A 25,764-nucleotide genomic window follows, 5' to 3' on the forward strand; every position below is an offset into this window, starting at 1 on the left:
TCTTTTTATCCCCTATTATTCTTTCCTTTTTTTGTTATTATATTTTTTCTTCCCTTGTTTTCTTTTTTTCATTTTTTTTCTTTTGTTTTTTGTCTTTTTCTGTTCTTTCTTTCCTCTCTTTTTTTTTTCTTCCTTTCGTTTTTTTTCCTTTCTTTTTTCTCGGTTTCCTCTTTTATTCTTTCTTTCCTTTTTTTTTTTCTTTTTTCCGTTTTTTTCTTTCTTTTTTTCTGTTTTCTCTTTTGTTCTTTCTTTCCCTTTTTTATTTTTTTCCTTTTATTTTATTTATTTTACTTTTTTCATTTTTTTTATTTTCTTATTTTTTGTTTTTCTTTAACTTTCCGGATAGAATTAGGGTCTCACGAAAGTAAAATAATTTATTATACTAAAATCACAAAAAATGTTTTTTCAAGCAATTGAAAGATCAAATATTTTAAAAATAATAGCTTTGTTAAATCAAATGTTAGAATTGATTTTTACTATTATTAAAACAAAACTTATGCGTATTGCATTTTTAGCCAAAATATAATTGTAAAAATTGTAGAAGTTTTATTTTTACTTAAAATATTAACTATAATATTAAAAATAATGTTTGAGAAATTTTCTGCAACTGTTTAGATTTATGTGTAAATTACTAAAATACCTATGACCCTTCTAATAAGCTTGAGTTCAATTGTCATATAGAAGCATTTATTTTATCATAGTAAATATAAATATAGATAAAACAAGTTTTATCATACTAATATTGCATATTATTTGTTTAACTAATCTCATGTTCTTTTTTTTTTATTATTGAGAGAGAAAACGTTGTCCATGTCCAATGAAACATCACAACTAGCAAAATAAGTAGAGCAGGACAAGGACAACCCCAATAACATCTTCTCAAAGAGATAAAAGAGGATGATAAATTCCATGTTTGGAATCATAAATTATTTAAAATCAAGTAAAAAATTTAGATAAATGTTTAGTCCACGATAAGAAAATTGATAGTGCACTGGTTAGCCGTTAGCTTCACGATTGGAATGAGTCAAATTCGCTATCTAATTTTGTCATTTGCAAGCAACTTCTAGGGAGTAACCTGCCTCAGTGTGTCTGTAGGGATCACTTGTCTTACAAGTGAAGAGTTCAGAAGTAATTTTCAAATACATGCAAGACTCCATATATTGTAGGGTGAGGTTGCACCAAAGTATACCAAACCTTGTTAGGTTATGTCAGAATCATTGTGTCTATTAGAGCTTATTGAACATGTTTCTGAAGACTTTTCTATTCCAAAGGGTGATATTTTGGACAAATGCTTACATTCTCACAGCTGGTTGTTCATCTTCCTCCAAGCCTCATTTGCTTAAACACGATTCTTTTCAATTTCCATGTGTTTGGAGGCTTGGAGCAGGTGAAGGATCGAGGTCATGTGTGTCAGAGAAATTACAGCATCAGACGTGAAAAAGTCAACAGTCCATAGTCAATATTCTAAAGTAATTTTATATTATCATTTAATTATAATTCATCATGATAAATTTATTAAATTTTTTTATAATTATTTTAAAAATTATATCAATAATAATTTATTATTAAATAATATTGTCAATTAATAACTATTTAACTCATTTTTTAGGATACATGATCAAACTTTAAAAACCATATACATTCTTATAGTTAATATTATGTCGATTTTTACATAATCATATTTTCCTATAGTCATGTATTCACTCCTTATTAATATAAGGATAAAATGAAAATAACTAATAATATATATATATATGAGAAAATAATTTTATACTTTTATCTAAAAGTTTTCACAATACATAAACATTTAAACTCATACTATTATATTATGATAAATCGTATTTAAAACTTTTGAATTTTTGAAATTTGAGTCATTTAATTTTTACGTAGTATATATGTAATGGTTTTAAAGGAATCACTCGCCGCACACTATCAATGGTAGATTGTTGAACATTTAAGTTAAAAGAGAAAATTAAGATGTAGTTTTTTATTCTCTTGGTCCTCCTTTTATTCTATGTTTAAGACAATAGAGATATTTTAAGAAAATAATTAACTATACTAATTTTCATAACAAAAAAAATAATATTATTTGACTATTATACTAGTAGTGCATTTAGTTTTTGAGTGTATTATTTGAAAAAAGTAATTAATGTTTTTTATGTTTTATAAGAGACAAATAATTTTAAATAGAAAAATATTTCAAAAGTTGCAATTACATTGACAAGGTTGAAGTATTGTTCTTTGATCAAAAATAGAGTTTTTATCTTAATAATATTTTCTTTAAGACTAGATTAACTAATTCACAAGAATTAAAGAAAATATTTAATTTAATTAATAATAATACATTTGTCCTAAACTTTTTTTCCTAATTTATCTCTAACATAAAAGAGACACATCTTATTCTTTAATTTTTTTTTCAAATGTTTTATAGTTTTAATTTTTTTTAATCTCTTCCATTATATCAGCATTATATTTAGAGAGTTTCTAGGGTACCCATGCTAATTTGAGGGAATTGATACTATTGTTTTTTGGGCCAATAAGAATTAAGTTGTATTATTATATTTTTTATTTTAAAATTTAATAATAATTTTTTATATATTACAATTTAATCCTGCATAATAAAAAAAATTTAAAAAGAAATTGAACTTTTTAATTTCACAAAATCAAGCATTGTTCAAACTAAAAAAATCTTTGCAAACATACGGAGTTGATTTTTATTTTTCTTTTTTTTAGTCACTTACCCGAATTATCATCTTCCCTTCCAATGTTCAGCCATGCACGCGTGCTTCCAAAATTTATAATTTGTTCCGAAAAATTGACTTGAATACTATGATGAAGATATTCACAATGCCGATTTGATTAAATTTTTTTAAGACAAAACCATATGAAACATAAAAAATGAACGTAATGTTTGGTTTTGATCAGGGGTTTTGTTTTTTAATTTATTAACAGAATTTGATATAACCTTGTTAAATAAGTACCAAGTAATTAACCAGAATGTGTATAGAGCATATTCACTCCATGTATTCTACAGTTTCATATAAGTACGTAAAAACACAAAGCTGAACACATACCCTAAAAAATAAATTAATATGATAAATTTAGAAGCCAAATAAAGAAAACAATTAGAAGTCAAAATTGTCAAGTAAATACACCCCAAAATGCAATAGTAGCAAAGGGTCAAAGGTGTGTGCGATGTGGGCAACAAGGAGGTCGAATTTGGAGAAAGGATTAGCTTCTCACTATTAGAGTAAAGAAATAAAACACAAGTCATATGCATGACACTCTAAAACTCAAGTGATGTAAATTGTATGAAACACATAACACTAAAGCAGCGCAAATATTATGGTTTAGTTCGGATTTAATTATATTCAGATGTATAAACCGAACAAATCAAATAAATAAATTCGAGCATAAAATCATGTAAACAAATTAAAAAAAATCGGTTTGATTCAATTTTTTATTTTCTTTATTTTGGATCGGTTTGAATTTAAATACCCGTATAAAATGCAAAGATAATACTTATTATATATATATATATATATATATATATATATATATATATATATTTAAAATCCTTATAATTTACATAAATACTTATTTACATTTATTTGAATATGTATACATTTATTTATTTATAGTTTCTTAATTGGAATTTTAATTTTTTATAAAGCTTTTGCTGAAAGTACAAAACGCGTTTCTGTGTGGCTATGCACATTTGGTTTGGGTTGATGATTCATTCAATGTGAGGTACCAATATTGCATTAAATGTAGATCAATATGCTTGGGCCAGTTTTGAGAAAAACAAAAAACGAAAGGTGAACAATCAAAGTAAAGCCACCACTTTAAGAGTCCAATGCATGCAGTACCCATTGTCATCAATATCAACCCCACATCAAAATTCAGAGGTTCCAATTACACTGTGTCTCTTTTCCTTGTCTAATTAAATTTTTTCATCAGACGCGTCCAAAACCATGCTCAGCTATGCCACAGCCTTTTATCAAAGCCAAGCAAATTAACACTTTAACCCTGAAAAAACAAAAGAATCTGATTACATACATATATATATATATATATATATATATATATATATATGTATATATATATATATATATATATGTATGATGCCTACCCATATGCCTTAAAAATAAAAATAAATTCTATATATATTTTTTTCGTCTCACTATAATTATCGTGTAAAAGAAAAAAATCTCAAAATAATTATCATTTTAGTTTTAAAATTTTTAAATGTAACATTAATTATTTTTTATTTTTTACTTATCCCACCTTCTTTATAATATTATTGGTAGATAATAAAATCTAAAAATATATTAATAGTGATATAGGATTGATTTTGTAAAATTATTATTATTTTTTTATCTATTTGTTTTTTTAATATGTGTAATACACACCTAAAACGATAATTATTCTGAATAGGAAGTGGTATATAAAAAGTATTGGGGAATGCAGATACTTAAATCCATTTCAATTAATAACTCCTTATTGGATTATATTTACCGAGATCTACTTTTTGAAAGGGCATGGTTTCAGTATATTTATAGAAAAATTTAATAAATCCCTTTAAATATGGTAGGTTTTATATTGAAAGTGACTCACTTGTACGTGTGCCAATAATAGTTGTAGTGATTGCAACAGTTTTTCTAATAATTTTCTAGCCAACGAGTGGCTGTTCGTAAAAAGAAGGAAAGATAAAAAGAAAAAAAGAAAGAAAGAAGAAGATGAGCAAAGAGAGGAAGCCGTAAATGGGAAGCATCACCCTTGCACTGTCACAACCCCAAAAAAAGACACAAGTAGTGCAAGGGCCCATGCTTTTGTGGTTCAAAACTTCACGTAGCTTAGTTATGGGTCAAAAGAATTTTTGATATTGTTGTTTAATTTAACATATTTTTTTCAATAACAAACTCTTAGATGAATAACTTGAGAGACTTAACTCAACCTCAAAAATTGATTCAAGAAAACAAAATTACTCTTAATTTATATATTTTAATTTGATTTTATTTTTAGATGATGTGGGACTTAGATATTTTTCAATAACTCTTAATCAAAGTTAATATTAAAAATGAATGTGAATTACTAAAATAAAACTCTAATTACTAAAAGTTAATAAGTTTTTATCTCTTTTACATTGGGATGTGATAGACAAAAATATCTGTGTAAATTATTTTTAGAATTAGTAAATCATCACTTCAATTGTAGAAATTAAAATGACTTAAACTTATAATCTAAAAAATAAAAATATAAGTTTTTGTAATAAATTCGCAACTAATAATTAATGTGTTTGTAGGTCTCCAATCAAACTTTGGAGCATCATCCATGCTCTCACTAATTAAAAAAAAGTTTTGTAAATGAGTTGCATTATGTTTAATTTATATTTGTGATCTCAAATTGTTAAGTATTTTTATTAAGTGATAAAATTTAGTTTTATAAAAAAAGTAATATATAATTTAGTACATTCTTTTTAAGACAAATATTTATTATAAATGTAAAATTTATGTAGAATTTACTAAATGAAGATTTTTTTTATACAAAATAAAGAAGTGATACCCATACTAAACGTGTATTAAAAAAGGTGTATAAGAGAATATGTTGTTGATATTAAAATTTATTAAATTTGTTTGTTTAACTTCACAAACACAAAAAAAAAAATTAAATTCAAAGTTAGATTCGATTATTTAAAAACTGTGTCAAATTCAAAACTACTATACATGGGTTCTTTGAATATTTGAGTTTGAATTTTAACTACTAGTTTCACTTAACTATGTTTCAACAATAATAGTTGACTTCGTTAGGAAGAAGAGAAAAGGAGACAAATACGATAGAAATGGATCATGAATTCATGACACAGGAAATCAATCTCCATACACACATACTCTCCTAATCCATGTCCTCATAATTTAGTCAATTGATCGAGCTAACATAAGGAGAGGAATAAATTGTAAGAATATTCATGTTAAAACAAACAGAAATCTGGAATCTTTGCACTTCATTTTTTATTTCTCTATACCTAAATTTCAATAAGAACCTTCAATTTTCACCTTCTCTTTCTCACATTTACATAGGGTCAATGTTGGCAAAGTTTCCAATAAATATGTGTAGAAAAATGACAAAATAAATTAAGGAAGTAAAATAAATAAAACTTTTCTTTTTGCACATTAACACGAGCTTACATACCTCAATGAAAAGTTAAACAAAGAAAATTTTAAAATGTTAAAATGTATTAGGTAACTTTAACTTATAATATTCATCTTTGACGATTCCCAACAAACATTAATTACTATTTTATATTAATATTATGGTTAAAAAAACTTATAATAAATAAAAAATTGATTCTTGTTTTACTTCTCCTACATGTATTTATTGCAAAAATTATCCTAATGAATATGAGAAGAAAGTTAATTTAAAGTTACCACTAGCAAGTAGCAACACCATGGGATCTCATGGCATTTCTAAATTGTCGGCATTTCTTAATTGAAGCATATATAGGCTCATTTTGACGTGCTGGAGAAAGAGATAAGTTGAAAGAGAAGTTAAATGGAATGTTGTTGTTGTTGTTCTTATTTTTTTTAAAGGAAAATGGAATGTTGTTATATCATCAAGCAACATTCACATTATGCTATAAAGACAAAAGTTGAATTCATTCTTTGAAGATTTGAAAAATATTGATTTTTTTAGAAAAATTAATACAATTAAATTAATTTTCAAATATTTTATATTTTTAATATATAAAATCATTATTTAATGACCAAATAATATGTAATAATTTTTCAAAACTAAAATAATATTTTTTAAAAAATCAATAAAACTCTAGTCAAAATTAAATAGAATAAAAGATTTTGATTTGATGCATTATTATTATTATTATTATTATTATTATTATTATTATTATTATTATTATATATCTCTCTGTTTAATCTTTTAAAAATTAGAATATCACTATATTAGTCGGTCAAAAATATTTTATTATTATGTTAGTGCCTCAAATATTGAAGTATGTTTATGTTACTTATTTAAATAATTTTTATTAAATTAATCCCTCTAAATGTATAATTATTATTAAATTCATTTTTTCTCATCATATTTTTAGTAGTTAATATGAATAAATTTGTCGGTGATTTTATAGGTTTGATAAACAAATTTACTTAACAAAATTTGGGGAAACAAATATAAAGATACTTTAATATTTAAAACATTAATTTAGCGAGAAAAGTATTTATAATATTAAAATAAATGAATTCAAAAGTACTCTTATTGTTATAATTTCTTTATAATTTAAACCAACTAATGATAATTCTTTGTGGGTTGCAATTATACTCTACATTTTATCATGTAAAAGAGATTCTATTATTCATATAAGATAAATAAATACTCAATAAAATTATTATTTGCAACAGTCTTGAGTTGGAGTTTTAAATATATAATTATATTAAATATTTTTAAAAAAGAAATAATTATATTATTTATAATAATTATCATACTTAACTCGTAGAAAACTATTTATAATTAAAAATACATGCATCCTATACTCAAAAGTATAGATGCATATAATATAATACATGTTCTAAACTTGGCTTATCATGGTCCAACCTATACTTAAATCAATCTACCTGATTTAGTAGGCCTAAGTCGAATAAAGTTGAGAACAAGTAGCATAGGGATATAAAATGGGTTGTAGAAGTAAAAAGGCAAAACATATAAGATATGACTTCTATTCTAGTTATCACACCTTTAATTGACTTGAATATAAATTTTTTTTACCGGCAACTCTTCTCATTCGACTGGAAGCTTAAATTGTGGAACCAACTGCAGAAAGACCTGAAAACTTGTAAGAGACACATGTACCCCAACTTGAGCATGAAAAGAATAACACATAAATATATTATGTTTTAGAATAATTATTGATTTTATTTGAAAGATTATAGTTTTTAAATTAATTATCTTTGATAATGTAAGTGTTCTAGAGCTCTTGAACACAAAAAAATCCAAACTAGTAATAAGATTTATTTAGTTATAGATTTGTTGGGGTGGAGGAGTAGTAAGAATTAGTGATTGATAAATGTTTGGTCATCAAGATGGAGTAGTGGATATAATTATTAGGCATGGCCCATAAACATTTTTTGGGTATCCCTATTATGTAAAAAATTTCTTGGTCTGTATGCAGCATTTAATAAATAGGAGTAGAACAAAAAGTAAAAGCTGATATGAGCAGGCCAGACCGAGACAACATTCCGAAAGCCGGAATAGGATGACAGCACAAAATGATGAGTCAGACAGGACCTTCAATTTATATATATGGACCCAAAAATAAAGATATCAAGTTCAAGAAAATAAAATTCACACATTATGTTGATATAATGATATTTACCAACCTTTGCACACACACATTAATTCATAAATGTACAATATCTATATACAGTGGTTTATACTCCCACATCCTCTTATATAATTATCTTCTTAAATTATTTAAAAAAAAACTAATAAATAAAATACTAATTTTATAAAATTAATCTTGTATTATAACAATTAATTCATTTATAGTTTTTTAAACTCATGTCATTAATACTATAAGAGATACATTATATAATAAATAAAAAATATTAATTAATCTTACATTAAAACGTTAAATTATAGTTATTTTGAGATAATTTTTTTATTAGGACCACTATTATGAAAATAATAAAGTATATTTATATTATTAAATTTGATGTTTTCAAGCATTTAATATCAAGATGATGCCACTCAATTTATTTGGTGCTAAAGTTTTCTTCACAGTTAATTGTAAGAATTAAAAATAAATTTTAATTTTATTTATTTCCTCTTCGTTGTGAATAAGTACAAAGTATTTATTGCCTGGAATTAAATTTTTTCCCAAATAAACTATTTAAGACAAGTATTAAAATCCTCTGATATTTAATCATATGTAAGAATGTAGATTCCTTTAAGGAATTTTTTTCCCATCAAACTATTTAATACAATATGTTTCATAAGGTTTTTTTTTTTTATTGAGTGTCTCAGAAGTTCAATCCAGAGAAAATAATTCTAGGAAATTAATTAAACAATGAACCACAAAGACATAATCTTTTTTTAAAAAAAAAGTAAAGCATTCATGACAAAACAATTATGAACATTAAAATATATTACATTAACTGTCCTTGATATATGTTTGATTATTAAGGTGGGTGAATAAACATAGTCTTATCGAGTTATCTTAAAATGAACATATAATGCATGAATATAAATATATATATATATATATATATATATATATATATATATATATATATATATTTTTATACTATTAATAAAGAAACAACTTCAAATATGATTTTTAAAATGATTAAATACTACTAAAGTTAATAATCTTAATCTTATCATACATGATACTTTATATTTTATAATTCAACGACTATATAAAAAAGTTTACACTGACAATTCATTTAAATTATGTGTTTATTAAATGTTATAAATTACTTATCAAACATATTTACTTAAACAAGATTTTTAGTTAGTAAAATAAGTGTTAATTAGTTGAAAAGTGTTACCACACACTCTAAATATCTTATTTAGCTTTCAAAATAATAGAATGTCTTCATTTTTATAATATTTAATCATTAAATTAGTTCATAATGATTAATGGATAGTCTTTTATTTTCATGACCAGTTTTCTGACTTAAAAAATGGAATTAATTTTCTATTTTCATTTTAATGTCATGTGTATTTCTTTTTTGGATGGATATCTGGTAGTTAGAGCGAAAGACTAATTTCTCAAAATATTTTTAAAAAACTAATATTTCTCAACAGTTCCATTTTCATTTTAATGTCATGTGTTTACCAAATAAATATGTAGCAAAAAACCAATAACAAAGCTAAAAAAGTCGGTGTCTTGATGCAAGACCACAGGTATCTTTAGGGAAGACATTCTTTTCCAATTGAAAACATGGCAAAAACCAATTCTAGTGAGCATTTTTTCAATTATGGATAAATAAGACAATTATGGATCTTCTTTTTAACTTATAAGAAGATCAACTTTTCAATTATTATCTAAAGTGAGATCTCATCACACATTTATATCAGTTCGGTTGTATTTCAAGTTATGAAAATAAAAAATTAATATTATATGGGCCTAACCTACAAAGTAAATATAAACTTGTACTTTATTAATTTCTAATTCTATATCTCTGGTGTGCATAGCACGAGTTGGAAGAGAACATCAAACATGGAAGTACAACCCCACCATGGGGATCTATTTTATAAACCGGTTTCTGAATGTTCTTGGTGTGGGCATGGAAGCATAAATTCAGACCACAACACTTTCTCTCTCTCTCTCTCTCTCTCTCTCTCTAGGAAGCAGGACCAGCTGTTGAAGACTTTAAGTTGTTAGTTGTTGACAATTTGAAAACGAGAAGGCAGTGAACAAACTTTGAGTTCTTCTCTCAGTAGTTCTTCTCTTCAAAGTCACAAAATTCTGTTTTAGTTATGGCCAATGATCCATTTTTTGAAGCTCACCACAGAACAAGACAACAACAACACCAATGCATGATGATGATACAACAACCAAACAATGATGATGATGTTGTCCCAGAACACACATGTGCACAACAACAACAACAAGAGCAACAAAACCAATCTCCAAAATTGGCTGCTTCTTCCACTTCCCAAAATGCTACACCTGTGCTACCTGCTTTTGTTGCCTTGCTGCTCCTTGTTACTTCAATTGCCCCAGCAGCACTCTGCCACCCTTTGCAAGGTAGTAACCACACTTTTAGGCCAAATCATGAGTTGCTCAAGTTGAGGAGAGTCAGAGCACACTTGAAGAAAATCAACAAGCCTTCTGTCAAGACAATTCAGGCATCTTCCTTTTCTTTTTCTTTCTCTACAACAACCTGTGGTGACTGATGATAGTGACACACACTATCATTTTTTTTCCCTTTTTGTTTGTTTCTTGTGGTTTAGTGATGCTGGGGTTTTGTTATTTTGTTGCAGAGTCCAGATGGTGATTTGATAGATTGTGTTTTATCTCACCAACAACATGCTTTTGACCATCCTAAGCTTAGAGGCCACATAGTATTGGTAATTCCAGCAACTCATTCATGCCAAACCAAATGGCCTTGTCTTTTAATCTTGTTTGAGTTGGATAAGATGATTAGAAGGGAAAAAAAATTCTTCTTTTGAATATTTTACGCATTTGAACACGAATTCAAGAATACTGATTAAGTTAGAACAATCTGCCGCCTGCTGATAATAGGTAGTTGTTTTGAGATTTTAGATGTTCACTTATTAAGGCAAAACAAATTTTGTGGTATAATAAGGATATCTATTGTTATAGATACTTAGGAGGTAATGTTCTTGGAGTTAAGTAGAATTACTATAAATGACAAAATTTTTGTTCTAAATGTTTAATGCAGTCATATGTCCAAAAATCAAATTCAAGATTAATCTGAAACAACACACGCCACTTGATGGGTGATTGCTATGAGATTTTAGATGATTGCTTATTTGTTGTTGTTGTTGAGTTTGAGGCAACCATTATGTAAACCCTATGTGGCTAGGATGTTGTTTTGTTGTTGTAGTCTATGTAAAGGACTAAAAGGTCTAATTTAGGCATTGGATTTTACAGGATCCACCAGAGAGGCCAAAGGGGAACCACACCAATGGTGAAGCTGAAAGGGTAATTGAGAGCTTTCAGCTGTGGAGTGATTCTGGTGAAGCATGCCCAGAAGGAACTGTTCCAATCAGAAGAACTACAGAAGAGGATATTCTCAGAGCAAGTTCTATCCAAAGATTTGGAAGAAAACCAAGACCTGTACGGAGAGACTCTACTGGCAGTGGTCACGAGGTTTGTGATTTGACCAAAAAAACTAAAATTAACATTTCCTTTTACAGACAAATCTTAGATATAGATTTTTAGGTATTATATGTATCTTTAATCAAAATTAGAGTTTTACTTCGATAAAAATTTACATGATAAAAGTTTGTATTAAAGATTATATGAATTATAGAACTGGAATTTTCCAATTCTAATTTCAAATCTAACTCCATAAAAAAAAACATATAAGAAACTGTACCAAAGTTTTGTTTTCCTTGCATTTACTTTCAAAGGAATCTTTTTCTTTTCTCTCTTCATGTAATTTTTTCCATTTCTTATTTGATAGTGCATTGATTCATCTGATAGGTTTCTTTCATTTCCCTCTATTTTCCACCTCATAAAGAAAAAGAGAGACACTGCTTTTCCGTATTTGTGTACAGTTTGAGTTCCAAAAACAGCAGGGAACAGACAGTGAACGGACATCACTAGTAAAAGTTTGCCTCTTGTTTGCACCGAAAAGTAAAATCAAAATCATGACATATAGATGAGGACTCTCTCCTTGTATCTATGTTCCTTAGTTGATACCAAACATTTATAAATTCTTCAGCAAAATTAAATAAATATATTGTCCTATGTTTTTGCACATGAATTGAAGTATTTGTGTATTTGTTTATTTATTGACAAATTGGCATGCACCTCTTAAATGTTATTGCAGCATGCAGTAGTTTTTGTAAATGGGGATCAATATTATGGAGCAAAAGCTAGCATAAACGTGTGGGCACCCCGTGTAACTGATGAATTTGAATTCAGTTTGTCACAAATGTGGGTTATTGCTGGCTCCTTTGGTAAAGATCTCAACACCATAGAAGCTGGTTGGCAGGCATGTCCCTACTTTCTTAATTATCCCACTTTGCAAATACTATCTCACTTCATACTTATCTCATTTATTAATTTTCAATATATATATATATATATATATATATATATATATATATATATATATATTATTTTTTTTATTGAGTGGCAAATGCGTGTCTTCTTTTTTATTTCCTATAACTTATGGCTAATAAGTAATAATAATACAAGGTCTTTTTTTTTCAGGTAAGTCCACAACTATATGGAGACAACTATCCAAGGTTCTTCACTTATTGGACTGTGAGTATTACATTTACACATTTACATTCCTCTTTTTGCTTCTTTCTCTCATGCATCTCATTGATATATATATGTTGGTTAACAGACTGATGCATATCAAACAACTGGGTGCTACAACTTACTCTGTTCAGGCTTTATCCAAATCAACAATAGGATAGCAATAGGTGCAGCAATTTCGCCAAGATCCGCTTTCAACAGAAGACAATTTGATATTGGCTTAATGATTTGGAAGGTGAGTGTTATTATTTTTCAATAAACCATCAATTTTGTCCTTAAATTTAGGTATTAAGAAGTTCAAAAATAACTTGCTCACATTTCTCAATCATGTAGATTTTCATAATAATATAGTTCTCAACTATTATTCTTTTTTCTTAAATAAGCTCCAAAATAATAAAATAATTTAAATGATTTCTAAAATATTGAATATTTATCACTTAGTAAAGTTGAAAGATCAATTTGAAGAGTTTTTTTAATGCTTGAAAGAGTGCTTAGTTTGATTTCCAATACTTCCCATATTACTTAAATAATTGATTTTACTTTTTAGGTACTATTAATTTAGGAAAGATAATAACACTTCAATAATGAAATTGACAATTTACTATCATTTCAACAAAAATTAAGGACAAAAGAAACAGTCATCACTTTTCTTTGCTTAACTCACAAAGTTCAATTAATTTATGGTTTGAAAGTTGTTTTTTTTTTAAATTTGAGCGTTCTGTTAGGAACTAAAGTAAGTATGGTCTTGCTTTAAAAAAAAGTTAAGTATGGTCAAACAATAATTTAATTGGTTTGATTTTTCTTCTCCTTTATAAGTTTTTCTACATGTCATTGTTATTGCTATTTGAAATGGAAGATTCCGTTAGTTACCTTGATGGGGTCTACTTTATGCATGTTTTTTCCTTTCCTTTTATAAAGCTATAGCTTCACGCCTAATTTGCTTTTGTTCCGGTCTACTGTAACTGGCTTCCCAAGAACCAAAAGCTACACTTGACCCTTTTGACCATGATGTTTCTTTTTTCTCGTTTCTACTTTTGTCCAATAATAATGTCAATAATCATAAACTACCAGTTTTAACGTGTGCCTATATTAACAAATGGCAAATGTTAACCGATACTCCAACAATATTAGCTAAAAAATTTAAAATAAAAATATTTTTTTATTGAAAAACAAAAAAAAATATGTTATTCATAATTTTTTTTTACTATCTTTTATAATTTATCCAATAAATATATTTTTTTAATTCTTTAATTAATGTATTAAGAGCACTAGTTAACAACATCATTAATAAATTAAGCACAATTCGATTTGTTACTATTTGATTGAATCGTGGTTGCTACTCCACGTAGCGTGGGTGGTCTGGTTTGGGTATTTGTGAATGTGTCGCACTTAATTAGGGAAGCACAAATGGTTGCTTAAAGCTGAAGTCCTCTCTGTAACTAGGAGGAATATGTTCTGTAGTTGAATCATAAACACACTCTATGAATGTGTAAGGCTAGAAAAAAATGAAAAAAAAAATCATTTATAATTTTTAATTCTGAAATAAGTTGATTCAAACATACACCATAAGATAAAGAAAACAACAGTAAGAAATTTTTTGTTTTCAATTCATTTCTTATATTGGTTTTAATTAAAAAAATGTTACAGTAATTTTTATTTTGTTTTATTTTAAAAATATTTATATAAGAAATAGTGGAAATAAATTTATATTGTTTTTACTATTTTCTATTCAAACCTATAAAAATAATAAATAAAATACAAAGAAGAAAATATATTAATTATTCAAAATTAAAATATTTTCTCACTTTTAAAGATTTATATAAGAAATAGTGAAAACAAATTTTTATTATTTATAGTATTTTCCATTCAAACCTCTAAAAACCAGAAATAAAATAAAAAGAAGATAATATATTTATAATTCAAAATTAAAATATTTTCTCTCTTTTCATTAATATTGTTGATAGACTTTCATTTGTTTTATAGGTTAGCTAATAGCTACCCAAAAAAGATATTTTTGGCACTATCTATGTAAGCAATTCAAGGATCTAAAACACTAACAGCGCTTGGAGGTGAAGTTTTACTCTACCTCCATCTCTCTTTATATATATATATAAAAGAGAGATTTCAATTTTGCTTTTTGCTCTTTTTTTCAATAAATTATTAGGTATTTTGAAAAAAAAATCTTAAATTTTATAATTTACAACAATAAATAAATTAAAAACACTTAATTATTTAATTATATGTATCTATATGACAAAAGAGACTATAATAATCTCAAATCACTTAATAATTTCTCCTTTTCCTTGCTGAACATATATATATTAAGCATGACAACTCATTTGTGAAAATTAGACACAATTATATTACCTGTAACCTTTTTCCTTTCAAAGATCCTCATATACTACATGTGTTGAAATTCTGTGTGTATAGGATCCAAAGCATGGACACTGGTGGCTGGAATTCGGGTCAGGACTACTAGTTGGGTACTGGCCAGCAAACATGTTCAGTCACTTGAGGAACCATGCGAGCATGGTGCAATTTGGAGGAGAAATTGTGAACACTCGTTCAAGGGGTTACCACACTGACACCCAAATGGGGAGTGGCCATTTTGCTGAAGAAGGGTTTAGAAAATCAGCATATTTTAGAAACTTACAAGTGGTTGATTGGGACAATAGCTTGCTTCCTCTTAGAAATATTCACCTTTTGGCTGATCATTCCAACTGCTATAACATATGGCAGGGAACCAACAATGTTTGGGGGACTTACTTTTACTATGGAGGGCCTGGAAGGAATGTGAGATGCCCTTGAACAAAATACCACCCCAATAGAGATTATTTTTAGAGGCTTTTTCCTATTACATGAATCTCCACTTTGTTCCATTTTTTCTTGTTGAATTATTAATTTGGTTCTTATATTTGTCTCTGTATTTATTGCTTTGGCTCTATACGTAAAAATTGTAACTTTTAGTCTTTAGATGAGTAAATTTAATGTAGGAAAAATGCGTTTATGTTTCCTGTATTTTTTAGTGAAACTTAATTTTTGTTATTTATTTTTAAATTGATGAATTCAATCTTCTAACGTGAATTTAATCGTTCTTTCAATTTTGTAACAGTGTAAAACTGTTTCTAAATATTTAAGTTTAAACCTAAAAAAAGATTAAATTCATGTATTTTTAAAAGTTAAAAGCCTGAATATTCATCCGTTTAAAAGTACATGAACTCAATTTAATTTAAGTTTAAGTAAAATTATAAGGACTAGAAACACATTTATTTTTCGTTTAATGTATTTTTATTTCCGCCATCAATTATCTTTTAACTTTGTTAACTATGATATTGTTGTTTTCCCTTTGTAACAAAAAAAAACCTGACATTGCTACAGAAATTTTCATATACTGTAAAAATTCAACAAATTTTCTAAAAGTTTTGCATGGCCAGAAAATTTATAATAGTCTTTATAATAGAGTTAGTAATGATGTTAACAGTAAGACCAAATTGTATTAAATTTACTCGTTTAGATATCAATAAAGGGTTTGTCACTCCAAATAAAAATGTCTTATCTTTTGAATTATTTCATTAATGCTATGATTATCGCATGTAATGTATCACCTTTAATTTTTCTTTCACATGATTTACATATAAAATTAAAAACTTTGCAATTGATAATTAAAAGTTTTTTTTTGAGGAAAATTGTTAACTAAAAGTTAATAATTAAAATTATACTAAAATGCATAAATATATGTAAAAAATATAAAATATTAAAATATTAATAATTAATTTTTATCATAACTATTTATCTAAAGTGAACAGAGTATAAATTTTTATAATTAATTAAAAAATATTAATTATTAAGATTTTATAATTTGCTTATATATATTTTTTTAATTTTAGTATAATTTTAATTATTAACTTTTAATTAATAATTATAGAGTTTTGATTTTATACATAAATGATATGAGAATAAATAAATTATCTGAAAGAGAAATTAAAAATAGTACATTAAATGTGATAATTATAGTATTAATGAGAATTCAAAATATAAGATAATTGTCTAAATTTTATTATTAGTCATTAAAGGTAAGATTGTGTAATTCTATTTTTACTTGGGTCAAACAGATAAATTTGTCAGTAAAACTTATAATTTTTACGTATAAACAAGTACAGAGAATAAACTAATAATTAAACTTTTTTTTTAACTTTAGGGGTTTTATTTTCATTACAAGCTTCACGTGCTTTGATTATATAATACTATATATGTTTTTTGCCAAATGTTTTATTTTTTTATACTGACAAATTAAAAATAGAGGGGTTTACTTTGACTTTTGGGAAGATGTAGATGATAGGGGGTGCAGTGTCTCTTACTGTTACTATTCCTTTCCCCTGTGGAATTCAAAAACATGTTCTACTTAGAGAGTTTAATTACTTTGATTTTTGGGAAGATGTAATTCTAGGAGGAAGACCAATGTCTCTTTCCCTTGTGAAATTGGAAAAGATGTTAACTAAAATACAAGTTGACTTTGACCAATAAGCCTAGCATGAATATTGGTGCATGATGAAACAAAACCCAATGAGAACTGCTGCGTATTTTACTGCCATTATCCATCATTTGTGGCATTGCATGTGGGGGGAAACAAACAAGCATGGTAGTAGTATTAAAACAAATCTCCAAGACTTGCTACTGAAGCAGTGAAGCTTCTACCCTTTGTTGTTTCAAGAATTTCAACCCTAAAAACAAAAAGACAAAAAGAAGAATATTTTAACGGGATAATCATTGGAGTTTCGGTAGAGAACAATGTTTGTAGGTCTTCTTGGTACAGAAGACATGGATGTTAGATTTGATGTCCAATTGTCCACAATCCACCCTCTTTGTGTCCCGTGTATATCTTCTTAAAATAGAAAACTTAAAATTCTAATTTAGGAAATACAATAGTCAGAATAATAAAGAATTTGTCTTATTTTGAATATGGGCTTACTGATAGCCTAAGTATTTAATAATTTAACACTAAACCTTATGGCAATAAAGTGTGATATAGGTAGTAAATAATTTTTGTGTAGTCCTACTAATGAAAATTTGATTGTGCAAAAATTTAATTTTTTTTTAAATATGAATTGATCCATTTTTGAACCACTTTATAAAGTGGTTCAGTTTTTTTTTTTTTAAAAAAAAAGCAATTCAATTTTTTTATGGTTGGTTTAGTTTGATTTAATTCAGTTGATTTTTTATTCATGCATGAATCAGTTTTTCTAGAGAACTGAATCGGTATCTTTTTAAAAATAGTTCGGTTAAGTGAATTATTTTCATAAAATGATTTAATTTAGTTTTTTTCATAATGGTTTGATTTTTTTTAAAAGCAATTCGGTTCCATTTTTGGATCAGTTTGATTCAAAACGATTTTTTTGCACACCCCATGTTACCTAGAGTTTGATATCTTGTGTATAGAAAATGGGTTACTGAGAAAGACAAAATCAAGTTTAATAATTTTTATATTTTGAAGAAATTATCTTTAATGATTAGCTATGGAATATCATTTGATGTATGCAAAAAAAAATTAGAATTGATTTTAATAAACTAAAAGTAAAAAAAAACATTATAAGATTAAATATGTATTATATTTTTTTATTTTTCATATATATATATTATTGCTTAAAATTAACTTAAAGATACTAGATTTGCTTTCTCTAAAATAAGCATCTCACTTTAGAAAATAAATTAAGTAACCTCAATAATTGATGAAAAAATCAATTATCCATATTTTGTGCTCGTGAATACTATGATACTGTTGGTGTGTTGAAATATATCAACTTCAATTTTTCTGAAACGACTATTATTATTTCTTTTATTCTTACTCATGTAACAACAATTTAAATTCCTTATCCACATGGAAAGAAAACAACATCGATCTCAACTTCAAGATAAAAGTGCTGGAAACGTAAAAAAAAAAAAAAAAGTGTTTGTTTGAACAAAAAGAAAATGAGAAGAAAAATTAAATTTAAAATATAGAAACAAAGAAGAAATTTTGGTGGCCCCATTCTTCTTTAAAAAAGCTGCTAATATTAATGACTAACAATGCTTCAAACTAAATTGTCTTTAAAATATGATATATGTAAGAAAATAAAATAAAAATATTTTTTTAAGATCAACTTTTCTTTTCTTTTGGTGACTTTTCTTCTTTTTTTTTTCTCCCTTTAATTAAATAAAAGAAAATATCTTTTATTATTCTTTGCTTTCTTTTATCCCTTTCCCTTTCATCTTAATTAAGAGTGTGTTTGATTTTAAAGATAAAAATAAACAAGAAATTTTTAAATTAAAGCAAAGTATAAAAAATATAAGTCTAAAAAAAATACAAAAAATTTATTTAATATTATTTATTTCCTCCCTACCAATCAAACCATAAATGTAATGCTGGAGTCACTCAATGTTAGGATTGCATTATCATTGCAAAACAGAAAAAAAAAAAAAAAACTAACTATTTATTTTACTACCCCATGAAGTAGAGTTGAGTCAGTTGACACTAGTCACGCTTCTATGGATCATGTATGAGACACAAGAGACCCCTACTACTTTCTTGTCAAGGAAAGGACAATGACCAATTATCCTAAGATGATGGTTTATTAGTTTAAATAAAAATTCAGAAACGTATTTTTTTTTAATAAAAAAAACAGAGAAGGTGATGGAACTTGGAAGAATACCTTCAGAACATTGATTTATGAATGCCCTAATATTATAAATATTTATTAATGTATTTTATTTTTCTTGTCACGTTATATTATTTAGTATTCTTTTTTCAATTTTTTTTCTTGAGATGTAGATAGACATTTAGGTGTGCACAAAATATATTATACTTTTATCTAGTCATGGATAAGGATGAAAAATGGTCAATTTTTTTTATTGGCCAACATGTTAGTCGTTAATTTATGGGCCAATATTAATTGTTATTTTTTTTATTGACCAATGTATTTTAAGATAATTATTTCATATATATATATATATATATATATATATAATTCTGATTGATTAACTCTGATAATCCTTTTACAGTGCATATATTAGTTTCTAAAAAACACTTATTTATTTCTCATATAAAATAACAGAAATAATAATCCAACACTTAAGCAATTCAGGTAATATCTGCCCAAGCATAAGATTGATTATGTTAAACTTGAAAGAAGTAAAAGAAAAAATTCCCCTTTACTAACTTATCATAAATAGTTATTTGTGATTAGATAAAGGTGCATCACCTATTTTCTCAATTTAATTTTGATACACATACTTATGAATTAGATATCACCTTAATATGATTTTCAAAGTAATTATTATAAAAAAACAAAATTTTCAATTATATTATAACAATCCTTAATTTGATGACAGCCTAGAAAATGTTTTCAGTGTTAGTTATTCCAAATAAATTACAAATATAAAACGAACAGATATAAAGCAAAAGGCACAAGAGGAAGGTACCCCAAACTGCCACGGTCTGTAGGGAAAGGTAAACCTTGTGGGTGAGAAACTTAGTGAACCACCTTCACACAGATATGATTGAGGCCAAGTTGCAAAAGGAGACACAATTGATCACAATGATTCAATGTGATACCTGCAACTCCTGAGTTTCAACGAAAAGAACCCACCAGACCTGGCCCACTGATGCACATGAAGTTCAAACAGTTATATCATATACTTATAAAAAGTTTGATCAGAAACAAAAGTCAGCATTTTAGTAGGCACAAAAAAGGGTCAACTACTGTAAGAAACAGAAACTTGGAACGTTGAAATCAAAGAGGTATTGGTTTATGAATGGCCAGAAAAGAAAGCAAGGAACATGTAAAATTATGGAAGCAAAGAGACAACAATAAAGGGTAACCGTGACCAATGGAACATAAAATGAGAGAAAAGTAGGAGAGGTCAGTTAGAGTAAAGATAGGAGTGAAGAGTAAAGCTTACTTAAATAAGGACAGGTAACCCCTAAAGGGTTGGTCGAGTAGAGTAGGACAGTCTTTGCCAGGTTGCAGATTCAAAACCCACTTTTCTATTTGTAGTGAGGGAAATGAAAAGTCATTTGTAAGCTTTCTTTGAGCACGAAGGCTTTCCTCGCCTTGAGCTAAAGCACCAGCCCCTTGGTAAATTTTTCGCTACCCAAAAAACTAGGACAAGTGCCAGTTGGGTGATAACATTCTTGTCTCATAAGATCAGAAGGAAAGAGTTAAAAATTGTAAGACTGCAGTTGCTGGTCCCAAGTTCAAGCACAATCTGTTGTCAAACATGAATTTCAAAAGGACATTCAAGCAACATGGAGTATAGGTTGCTCCTCAATGAAACAGTCACCCAGTTCTGCAACACCATTGTCTATAAATTTAATGAGATCTTCAGGTGTGTAGATCTGAGATGTGTATGATTTCATATCATTGAGGTCCACCAAATCACACATTGAAGTGCTCTCAAAATCCAAGGACAAGTAAGATTGCTCTTGTATCATTATATATGTTCTTCCTACATGCATGCATAATTTGGAAAACCTAGGATCTTTAAATGCTTCAATCATATCCACAACATAATCATGATTTCCTTCTAGAGCATGCATGCTTTTCATCTCTGATGCAATCTTCCTTAAACACCCAAGATTCATGGACAAATGCTGAGATATTGTTGATGAACTTCCAGTGCCATTTCCATATCTTCTATTCATATAACGAAGCAACACCAAGTTGGCCAAGGCAAAGTTCGAGATGAAAGTAAAGAAGTCATAAAAATTCATCCCTGTTTTAAGAGTATAAGTCAGTTTAACTTATATAACCAGCTAAAGCATTCTCAAGAGTCAAATTTATTTTCTATGTGGCTAGATCAATCAAGTGAAATTAATATTAAAAAGAATACCATGACCCTTTATTCATAGTTGATCATCAGAAAATTCTTTAACAATTAACAAATCAACCTAGGATGACCACTGATTTTTATACTATTGAGTTAGATCTTTAATTTAAGATGTCCACAATAGTTTGCCCCAACAGCATATGAAAAATTCATGACACATGGTAGGAAAAAGCAATCAAACCAGCATATATACTGCACCTGTGTTAGCAGCAAGATTGCGCTGGCAGAGACCTTCAAAATCATCACATATATCCTTGATGTCTTCTATGTATTCCTTGGCCTCATTGTAGTCCCTTAAAAGTAAATTCCACTGTTATAGCATGAAAAGTCATGAGATAAACTTAGTTCAATTATATTTATCGCTGAGCTTGACTCTCAAATATGTATTTCATTTAATTCTCAATTTACCACCCAAGAAAGGTTATAGGCATTGAACCAATTGTGGTTTATAGATATTGTATCCTCCTGAAAGAGTAAGAGACACCATCAAATTATTAGATCATATCAAATATCATGGACAAAATCATCTGATGATAAAGCTGCCGTAGACAGAAATCTATTTGTTCTGGAAATAAATGTTTTCAAAAGCTACATCAGTTTCTATCCTAATTGTTTTATTGTCGTGCTTATAGACTCTAGTGTGTATAGTTCACCTTATTTTTGGAGAAATAATCGCTTATTTTGTCAGTTTCCTAAAAGCTTTTGTAGACAACTATTTCAAATAATTGTTTCTGAACATGAACCTAATCCAATCAATCAACTAACCATGACTCAGTGGGAAGTTTTCACTATATGCCAATGATCTTAATAGAGAATTTGTGGAAACCACATCCTTTCGTCACTAGGTCCCATGGGTTTTCTAGCTTCCTTGAGAACATTAGATTTATCAGAGATGCAATAAATCAAACACAAGTTCCATTTGGAACACAGAAAAATATAAACAGCAAGGGAAGCTTCTTTTAGTCTGCACAATCTAAGAAGCTAATAGTGTCAATACAATTTTCTGGGACCAAACCAAGTGGAAATGTAAGTATTACACAGTCATTACTTATTTGCTATATCAAACTGTTCCTTGTTTGACAGACTTCCAAAATCAAGCAGAAATATAACAGCAATCCAGATAGTGAACCAGAACATACCAAATTATGAACCTGATGATACCATCCACTTGGAACAAATATAATTTCACCTGCATTTTGTGTGCATTCTAACCAGATAGCCTGCATACACAAACAAACCCACTGAAGGCTGAAGTAGAAAAAAGTCTAATTGAAAAAATAAGATTGATGAGAAAATGGAAACTAGAAATTTACCTTGCTAAAACCAGGAAACTTTGAGTTTGATACTTCATCAAAGATATTATATACACAAGTTTTCATATTCCTGAATCAAAGGTAAAAAGAACTTAGGTTTGACAATTAAGCAAAAAGATAACACATCAAAGCACTCCAAACCCCACCTCCCAAGAAAAACTGACAAAAAATAAAGCAAGAATGATTCTTTTTATGCAGAGTGAACCCAAACAAAGAAAGAATGGGAGAGGAATGAGGGAATGCCATCTTCCAAGAATAAAAAGTTTGGCAAAGATGGGGATAAATAGTAATCATAGCTGATAGGTAATTTAGAAAAAGACTAAGTATTGATAGATTTAAATATATTTTTTTAATCACTGACCTAATTCTTATTTGAAAAAAAAATGCCATTAATTTCTATATGGCAATGCATTCATACCTGTCAAATACAAGATGACACTGGGAAGGATCTAGAAAAAGCCATCTCTTCTTTCCACAGACATTTGCTGACCAGCTATAGGACCTGAAAACATCAGCATGAAGAGGAGTCCAAGATCCTGCCAGAATAATTGAAAGAAAGAGGTTACTGGTGGGTTTTTCATTTCATTTCATTTCTGTAAAGGGAAGTACAGAATAATCTGATATGCATTGCTCTACTAGAAGAATTTATTACACCTATAATCACACCTTTCACCCCCATGTAAACAAATCGATAGTCAGAGCAACATATTTCCTCATCTGGTTGTTGTGTGCCAGAATCAATATGTATTCTGAAGTTGTCCAGATACAGGTTGAGCCAGTCATCGCAAAAGAACATTGGAGTGATGTACGCTACATATTCAGGATACTCCTGCCAGAGTGAGAAGAGAAAATTACTAAGCAAAACATCATCTGTACTAACAAGAGTATAAAACATGACAGCTCTTGCACAACGAGGATTCTCAACGCAAAAGGACCAAACATCCTAATCATATGTTAAATTCTATTTATTCTTCTTTATGGTATGTGTGAGCTACATGCTCACAAATTGATTACACAGGGAGCTTGCACTAGCAACAAATAGCAAGGGAACACCTTAAAATTCAATTTACAATTAGATTTCAGGTAAAGCAACAATACCAATAGAAAATCACTTGCTCAAAAAACATTGATGAAGAACTAAAAATTAATGGGGATGTTAATTGGTCAACTTTGTTATCCACAATGCCCAACCACCCCTGCTTCCCAAATTCATGCATCATTTGGATTGATGATATGAATGATGGCATTTTGGGAAAAGAGACAACGTGAAAGTTAAAATTTTACAGTAAGTTTGGTACCTCCTTAAAAAAGGAAACGGATTCCAGCATTCACACATTCATGTATTCACAAATAAAAACCGTTGGATGAAAATCAGACAGTTCAAATCTCAGATAGGTGTTTTAAATTAGATTTGCTAAGATAAGATGTTAGCCTTTCATCCAACATTCCAATTGGCTAGATGCATGAACATGGTAAAAATCAGTTGGAAAAAAAAAAGGATGGGTGGTTTCCCATCTCTAAATTTTTCCGGGGACACCAAATTGACCCTTCAAAGATGACTTAAACTCAGGAAAGATAGGATAGATAGGAGGTACATTAATCAATTGAGAAGTAACAAAAAGCTAAAAGACATACCTTTACAAAATGCCAATCCTTCAAATACGGTACAGATATAGAGGGACCATTACTTGAACTATTTTCATTATAACACTGAACAGCAGAAGCCTCCTCAAGTTGAAGGCACCGTGCTATAAAATCTGATACCATCATCTCCTCTCTTTTCTGATCAGTGAATTCTCTGGTGTCACAATCAGCAACCTTCCTTTGACAAAATATTTAATCAGCTTGAAATCATTTTCCTTTATAATCATATTAAACTTTGAGTACAAATAATCACTATCCAACAATAGAAATTAGAAATTCCAGAATGAAGAGTACTATTCAAATTCAAAATCAAAACATAACAACTAATGAATGTCATCAAATTAAACATTGATGGGGTGTATTGTATGGATGGATATATATACCTGAACTTTAGAAGCACCAAAGTGAGTGGAGAAATATTGAAAGTTGGGTTGGCCCTGAAGGGTGACCCAATCAGTGGAAGCCCTCCAATAATGAGGGTCCATTAGGCCAGTGAGCACCACTGGCTGGTTCTTCTCCATATATCTCTTCACAAATTCACTGTAACTCAGTTCCTTCCCATTCACTCTCTCTATTTCACCCTTTATGTTGATGGGACCCATACTCATCCCTCTCTCACACTTCACAACCTGCTTCTGCTTCTGGTTCTGCCCCGAGAAAACCACGAAAAAAGAAGAAGAAGAAGAAGAAGAGAACATCGGGATCTTGCATAAACTGGGCCTCGTTTCTATCACTGGGCTTATACCAGAACTAGGCCTGGGTTTTGTAATTCTTACATTAACATTAAGTTCACACCCTTATTTTTATTGACAAAAATATTTGACACAAACAAATTTTTGCCGTATTGTTAACAAAAACAAAGATCTAAAAAAAAAACAAAAAAAAAAGTTTGAGAATTCACCATACACAATGATGATATGCTTTGGTTGTATGACAAAAAATTATGGAGATCCACGATGTGTTGGATAA

The 25,764-nt window shown here is 28.1% G+C and overlaps 2 protein-coding genes across 2 annotated transcripts; one reads left to right on the forward strand and one right to left on the reverse strand.

The window, feature by feature from the left end:
* Positions 1-10,208: 10,208 nt before the first annotated feature.
* Positions 10,209-15,994, forward strand: LOC114409850. Its single transcript, XM_028373486.1, has 7 exons — positions 10,209-10,866; positions 11,002-11,088; positions 11,636-11,854; positions 12,540-12,704; positions 12,926-12,979; positions 13,065-13,211; positions 15,407-15,994. Exons 1-7 carry the CDS (start codon positions 10,495-10,497, stop codon positions 15,782-15,784), a joined length of 1,422 nt encoding a protein of 473 aa, XP_028229287.1. The 5' UTR covers positions 10,209-10,494; the 3' UTR covers positions 15,785-15,994.
* Positions 15,995-21,038: 5,044 nt separating this feature from the next.
* Positions 21,039-25,534, reverse strand: LOC114409851 (2-oxoglutarate and iron-dependent oxygenase JMJD4). Its single transcript, XM_028373487.1, has 9 exons — positions 25,179-25,534; positions 24,787-24,969; positions 23,818-23,980; positions 23,570-23,687; positions 23,152-23,221; positions 22,978-23,058; positions 22,247-22,303; positions 22,037-22,148; positions 21,039-21,724 (listed from the first exon to the last, which is right to left on the reverse strand). Exons 1-9 carry the CDS (start codon positions 25,491-25,493, stop codon positions 21,249-21,251), a joined length of 1,575 nt encoding a protein of 524 aa, XP_028229288.1. The 5' UTR covers positions 25,494-25,534; the 3' UTR covers positions 21,039-21,248.
* Between the last annotated feature and the right edge of the window lie 230 nt (positions 25,535-25,764).

This window comes from Glycine soja, chromosome 4, assembly GCF_004193775.1.
Source record: "Glycine soja cultivar W05 chromosome 4, ASM419377v2, whole genome shotgun sequence".
In the NCBI taxonomy this organism is placed as follows: Eukaryota; Viridiplantae; Streptophyta; class Magnoliopsida; order Fabales; family Fabaceae; genus Glycine; species Glycine soja.

What these genes read in the sequence shown, in the direction of transcription:
- LOC114409851 (XM_028373487.1), bottom strand. Translation starts at nt 25,493, where the DNA reads ATGTTCTCTTCTTCTTCTTCTTCTTCTTTTTTCGTGGTTTTCTCGGGG. An exon ending in TTGGTGCTTCTAAAGTTCAG is followed by an intron (nt 24,970 to 25,178) that starts GTATATATATCC and finishes TGTCAAAGGAAG; the next exon opens with GTTGCTGATTGTGACACCAG. An exon ending in CAATCTTGCTGCTAACACAG is followed by an intron (nt 21,725 to 22,036) that starts GTGCAGTATATA and finishes CTCTTAAAACAG; the next exon opens with GGATGAATTTTTATGACTTC.
- LOC114409850 (XM_028373486.1), top strand. Translation starts at nt 10,495, where the DNA reads ATGGCCAATGATCCATTTTTTGAAGCTCACCACAGAACAAGACAACAA. An exon ending in TTAGAGGCCACATAGTATTG is followed by an intron (nt 11,089 to 11,635) that starts GTAATTCCAGCA and finishes TGGATTTTACAG; the next exon opens with GATCCACCAGAGAGGCCAAA. An exon ending in TTGGCTTAATGATTTGGAAG is followed by an intron (nt 13,212 to 15,406) that starts GTGAGTGTTATT and finishes CTGTGTGTATAG; the next exon opens with GATCCAAAGCATGGACACTG.